The 6,850-nt window shown below is 42.4% G+C and overlaps 2 protein-coding genes across 2 annotated transcripts in view; both read right to left on the bottom strand.

The window, feature by feature from the left end:
- Window positions 1–6,850, bottom strand: part of LOC117940890 (NACHT, LRR and PYD domains-containing protein 12-like) — a 32,673-nt gene that overhangs the window by 7,441 nt on the left and 18,382 nt on the right. Inside the window, exon 9 of the mRNA XM_034866012.1 lies at window positions 6,775–6,839. Coding sequence (XP_034721903.1) covers window positions 6,775–6,839 — 65 coding nt within the window. The remainder of the gene's footprint in view (window positions 1–6,774; window positions 6,840–6,850) is intronic.
- Window positions 3,391–4,401, bottom strand: LOC117940898 (stonustoxin subunit beta-like). The gene is made up of 2 exons (XM_034866022.1): window positions 3,831–4,401; window positions 3,391–3,493 (listed from the first exon to the last, which is right to left on the bottom strand). Exons 1-2 carry the CDS (start codon window positions 4,349–4,351, stop codon window positions 3,406–3,408), a joined length of 609 nt encoding a protein of 202 aa, XP_034721913.1. The 5' UTR covers window positions 4,352–4,401; the 3' UTR covers window positions 3,391–3,405.

The raw sequence follows: 6,850 nt of genomic DNA, 5'->3' as shown, positions 1-6,850 counted from the left end.
CCATGTCCACAGTCCCAGACAGACAGGGGACAGGGGGCCATGTCCACAGTCCCAGACAGACAGGGGACAGGGGGCCATTATGATTTGACCGTTATTCATCAACTAAAGGTCCTGCATGTACAACACTTTTAATCAGCAGGGAGGTTTTATTTACTGTTATTGCGAATTTGAAGATTTTTTATTTATTTATGACACTTAACAGCAGACTCGGGTCTTACTGTGCCTTTTCTGTCTTGAATGAGCTTTATAAACCTACCTGCTCCCTGTGTTGGTTGTTTACAGAGTTGTCTGTTACTGGTGAGGATGATGATGATGATGACACGGAGCTTCCATCTCCACCACCCCCATCACCACCACCACCCCCATCACCACCACCACAGGACGGCAGCGCTCCGCTAGCATCTGCCTCCGGGTCATCACGCCAAGCCAGACCAGGTAAGCTATGCTGTGCTGTGTATTAAGCGTTTCCTTAATGTTTACATGTCCTACATCGCCTTATAGTTTCCATTTTGTCCAACAACCATTTAACCTGGCCTCTTTAATGGTCAGTGTGTCCTACTGAAACCATCGGGAGGTCCACTATGGTCACATGCAGGCACTTGGATTGGTTGCAGTGAGATTATAGGATGGCAGCCAATAGAAAACCAACCGGAGCTTATCTGCAGTGATGTGTGGTCTCGTACTAGTAGTGTACAGGTATATAGATAGTTTGACATTGTCATATAATCACACATTTTGGTTTGGTTTGTTTTCTACACAGGAAACAAGCGTGAACATGAGGAGCTGCTGGACTACATGGAGAAGGCTGACGATAAGTTCCTGCAGCTCAACAGAGACATGGTGGCAGAGATGGAGGCACAAGCACATCAATAATTAACATGTCATTTATTTAATTATTTATTATTATTTGTAATTATTTGATTGTCTATGCCAATAAACATTCTCACCCTTCCTTATTCCAACAAGTCAGATGACACAATACGAGACTGGTTATTCATTGAAAAGATAAAAGAACAGTTTTGTATATCTGCATGTGAAGTGCAAACAAACCTCATTTGGCAAAACACACATAGGCCCAACCAGTTAAAAGATATCATTTGATGAATGTATTCCACATTAACTACCTATCCAAAACTACAGGGATAATCAACAGATACATTAACCATACAACAGGTAAAAACACTGAACAAACATATGAAACTTCCCCAATTGATTATTGACATTTTGTTGTATTACAAGTTTTCTTAAATTTCTCATGTCTGAATATGCAAATGCGGCGTTTACTACTGCCAACCTTTGGTTCATTTAGAAACAGGTAACTGGCAGTAATGATGTACAACAATCACTGTAAAAACTATCACTCCTCTCTACTGACATAGTTGATTAAGGCTGCTCTAACACCTGCCCTATCTGGCTCACCATGCCCAGGTAATGCCTGACCTGGAGGGGGACCGTTTAACTGCCTGTCTACACGCTCCTCCATGAAATTGTCACCATGCTTTTCACAAATGTTATGAAGCACACAGCAGGTCAACGTCATTTTCTTGCTGAGCTCCAGCTTGCAGTCATTTCTTCGGAGGAGACATCTCCAACGGCCCTTCAACCTTCCAAAAGCCGTCTCTACAACCGAACGTGCACTGCTCAGTCTGTAACTGTAGGTGTGTTGTTCAGGTGAGAGTCTTGCAGTGTCGGAGAAGGGCTTCAGAAGCCAGTTCTGCATTGGGTAAGCAGGGTCACCGATGAGGTAGGGTCCAACCTTAATGCCAGAGATGATCTTTTTGTTTTGTCCAAGTAATTCACCATCACTTAGTTGCTCCCATACATGTGACTGCCTTAGCACTCTTGCGTCATGCACACTCCCTGCATAGCCCACACACACATCCCAAAACAGGCCTCTGCCGTCCACAACTCCTTGCAATATAATCGAGCGCCACCCTTTCCTGTTAAAGTAGTCCCCGGGTTATCCTCGGGGTCAACGATTGGGATGTGGCTTCCATCTATTGCACCAACACACTGTGGTATTCTCCAGCCGTTATGGAAGAAGGATGCTCAGCAGCATCTGGAGTGGTGATGTGTTGAGGGAGCAAGACCTTTATAACGGAGTCACAGAAATCCTGAACACAGCTAAACACTGAGACCTTAGACCTGCTGCATGCTTAGATCTACCCCAGAAAGGTGGCTAATGGTCCTATACTCAACGCCAGTAGCCAGCTTCCACAGAGCAACTGCAACATGTTTTCTCACTGGAACAGACAGATGGTAAATGGTGTTCATTCGGCCCATGAGAGGCCTGACCTGACCACATGTGTATTCTAACGACGCCCGGGACATTCGACTCTGTAGGGGTCAAATCCGGCACAACTGTGTCCCTCCAATAGTGTGATCGGTTGTATGACCAGACCACATGTGTCCTCCTCTGCCTTTCCCTCAGCCGTAATACAACCTGCAAAAAGAAACATGACTATATCAGTTGGTTTGTTGACATGTATGCGTTGGTATTGTTCAGTAATAACAAGGGTTTTCCAGAAAATTTCACAAAATGTTTTTCAGATTAGTGTGAAGATTTATGTTGAGATTTTTTATAAAAAAGATTGCAAAATGATCAAATTCTTTTTGTATACATTTCATATATTAACTATTAGGCTTTTTCCCCTTGAACCCTACTGCCCAACATGTACATGAACGTCCCTGGCTAGCGACATCACCGTTAACATGACGAGATGAGACATAGCAACAGTGGTTACAAATATACATGGTAACGCTGGCTGCACAGATTATGCAGACGATCCACTGCGATTGACACACACACACACACACACACACACACACACACACACACACACACACACACACACACACACACACACACACACACACACACACACACACACACACACACACACACACACACACACACACACACTGTTATAATCATATGCTGGATGTATGATGTATATGTTCTACATGGGTTTAATGATCGGGCTATAAGACCACGTCCGCTATGCAACCAGGACAATTTCATAATGGTTGGTAAACCGGGACATTTTAGCGTCCCGATAGACTTTTTGTTGGGGAAATTAGGACTACACCGGTCAAACCGGGACGTCTGTTCACCCTAACGGTGTTTTGCTTGACGCTACTGATGTTGCCATCACAAGCCAGCAAAAAATTATAATAAAAGTTAAACCATGCAAGATAATCACCTTTCTTCTTGAACGTGTCCTCTGTCCATAGTGGTCACGGAGAGGTTTCCAGGCCCGTCTTTGAATTCCAGTGTGAATTTGTAAAGCCAGGAGCAAAGTTGTACCGGTATGTAGTTCTCCATTATTGTTGATTGTCATGACCGCATTGCTATGACAACGGAGGTACTTGCAGTGACGTTGTGATGTAGCCCTACTCTGGTTCTCAGGCTGGGGAAAATCGATCGGTTCTTAGATAACTGGCGAGTAGAACCGGCACCGAACTGACAATAGCACCAGCCCAGAACCAGCACCTGGTTAGCCTTGGTGGAAAAGACATATGAGGAACCTAACCCTAGACTCTAGACCCTAACCCTACACAGAACACAGAGACACTGAGGAACCAAACCCTAGACCCTAACCCTACACAGAACACAGAGGAACCTAACCCTAACCCTAGACCCTAACCCTACACAGAACACAGAGGAACCTAACCCTAACCCTAGACCCTAACCCTACACAGAACACAGAAACACTGAGGAACCAAACCCTAGACCCTAACCCTACACAGAACACAGAGACACTGAGGAACCTAACCCTAGACCCTAACCCTACACAGAACACAGAGACACTGAGGAACCAAATGCAAACCCAAACCCAGGATAGAGAGGTTCACTGAATGAGGTGTTGAAGGTATGGAGGTGGATCAGTGAGTCAGGGGAGACTGTGTAGAAGGACAGAGAGCCAGCAGGACAGTCCACATACACTGCTACTCTACCAGAGAAAGAGGAGGACTCAGGGAGGACTGTTTCTCTGTTATTGTGCCAGACAGAGAAACGACCATAATAGCAGAACAGACTCCAGGACTGATCATTATATCCAAACCAACATTCATCTCTGTTTCCTCTCCTGCTGATTCCTCTGTAACTCACTGATATGTAAACCCATCCTTTGGTCTGGACCTCCCAGTAACAGCGACCAGTCAGACCATCTCTACACAGCAGCTGATACCAGGACTCAAACCTCTCTGGATGATCAGGATATGGCTGATCCTCAATCACACATGTCACCGTCCTGTTGTTGTCAGACAGTTTGAGTTTCCTGTTCATCGTGTTTGGGTCCAGGGAGAGTTCACAGGAATCTGACGGAGACAACGAGACCCAACACAGCATCAGTTCATCATCTTGATGGTTATTGTTACTTTATTAAAAGACTGACTCTTAATTAGATCAAAACTTTACAACAACTCATCTTTTTGGATCTTCTTTCAAACTGAGAATGTAGGTACAAAAGCTTTGATTTCATTTTCTGCTGTTTTACAATGTGTACATTGCATAGGAACCCATGCTTAAGTTGACTAAAAAGAGGAATAAATTAATTTTTAATGCCTTAATAAAAAATGTAGGAAAAGACCTTTAATGACACCAATTTACTTTGTCAATGAATAATATTTCATGGATAAATAAATGTTCTTCCTTAAAATACGGGAGGGGGGGGCATAAGTATACACCCCCCCAATGTTAACATACATGGGCATAAGTACACCCCCCCCCCCATGTTAATATACAGGGTACACACTCACATCTACACACCTGCTCTTCAGATACACACTCACACACTCCGATGGGCCACGATGTCTTGCCTAAGGACCCTTCAACATGCCCGGGGATCAAACCACCAACCTTCAGATTGGCAGCCGTCCCGTCAGTAAGAGCAATAAGTTAAAGTCCAACAAGTCCTTAATCAAACCGTAACAAATGAAACTATCAACAAGTCACTGACACACGTTTATATTTGATTAAATCTAGGAACACTCAGCCCAGTTTTTATTTTTGAAGAACTACACAAAAACAATTGTTTTTCCAACTTTCTCTGTCTACCGCAACTTCATTGGAACAAAAACACAAAAAGCATCAGAACTTTTATTGCAATTGTTTACAAAAGCTCCTGCAACATCAGATATTTTGGGCCGCAACTATCTAAAAAGAAATCAGCAACGTCCTGGAGGGACTGCTTAGTGGTGGGGGCTAAATGAGATGAGGGGTTTTGGAATATGTGGTCAGTGAATGCCTTCTGTGTAAAGAAAATGAAAATGATTCACAGTTTGGTCCCCACAGACTTCTGTTAGGCTAACTGTGTGAAGAGTTTAACAAAGTGACTTCTATTTTTGACAGATACTTTAACAACACTAATACAATACTAACACAATACCAATCCTATTTAAACATGTGCTCCTTGTTTTCATGAATCAAAGTCAACACACTCACACTTCCTCAGACCAGGTTTCAGCCACTGCTCTCCACCAGGTTCCAGCCTGGAGGAGGAAACAAAGTGAGAATGAACCCTCAGAAGCTTCCTCAGAAACCATCTGCAAACTGTTTAACACATTAAAGGTAACTGGTGACCATCAACATGATCAGCAGTGCTGCTGGTACACACTGTGTACCAATAGTCCTCAGCTTGGCAGTGTGACAGAGAAACGGTGTGTGAGAGTGTCTGTTCATGCCTGAGAGTGTCCAGTCTCCAGTGTGGATCCACCAGTCTAGCAGAGAGTAGCTCCACTCCTGAGTTTCCTGGATGATTGTAGCTCAAGTCCAACACTCTCAGATGGGAGGGGTTGGAGGTCAGAGAGGTACAGCCTTTCTCTGTAATCAGACAGCCTGACAGGCTGAACACACACACACACACACACACACAGATTATATATTTAATTTAATTTAATGTTGTCTTATTCTGCAGCAACCAGCACATTGGGGGGAGTAAAGAGACAAATTGAGCGGCATATTTGCAAATGTCATAAGTTGGCATAGCCCTAAAACTTTCTTTATCAATGCTGGCAGACAGCAGACATTTGATGTGACCAAATCACAGAGTATCATGCAGACTTCTGAGGTTAAACAAAGGGCTAAGTCTCCATGAACCCTTTAGTAACATATCAGGCTCTTTAGATAGATAGATAGATAGATAGATAGATAGATAGATATTTATTGATCCCAAAAAATGGGAAATTACAGTGTTACAGCAGCACAAGTACATTAGTCACACATTAGAATATAAATATAAATGAGATACTAGGAAAAAATATACATACATACAATATACATGAAATGATAATAATAATTATAAGAAAATATAAGAATAAAATACAAGAACAAATATTTGAATATATACAGGATGGGAAAACAAAATGTGCAACTGCTTAAGTAACATGCTAAATATATGCTAAAATGTAAATGAACCAATTTTGCAGGTTGCCCTTATTGCAATATTGTGCAAGATGTTAAAATTTCTTTACAAGCTTGTGTCTGTCTTCTTACTGTAAATTATTGTTACATTGTCTTGTTAATACATTTTTAAAATTTGACAATGTAGTGGTACATGATAATATATCTTTCCTTTGATCCTTGAGATCAAAGGAAAGATATATTACATAAAAGTGTAGTCTAAATATTTCTTAGCAACCTGTGATTTAAACTTTTTTTAGAATCAAATCGTGACCTTTGGATGAAAGTTGTAATCGGAGGTTTGGAGAAAGGCGACACCCCAATCAAGCAACATTTAAATGTTTCTTGTTTAACAAATGCTGAATCCTGACCTGAGAGTCTCCAGTTTACAGTGTGGACTCTCCAGTCCAACAGAGAGCAGCTTCACTCCTGAATCCTGCAGGTTGT

This window comes from Etheostoma cragini, unplaced genomic scaffold, assembly GCF_013103735.1.
Source record: "Etheostoma cragini isolate CJK2018 unplaced genomic scaffold, CSU_Ecrag_1.0 ScbMSFa_367, whole genome shotgun sequence".
Classification (NCBI taxonomy): Eukaryota; Metazoa; Chordata; class Actinopteri; order Perciformes; family Percidae; genus Etheostoma; species Etheostoma cragini.
Note: the sequence above shows the minus strand (reverse complement) of the source record. Positions and strands in the feature narration are given on the sequence as shown.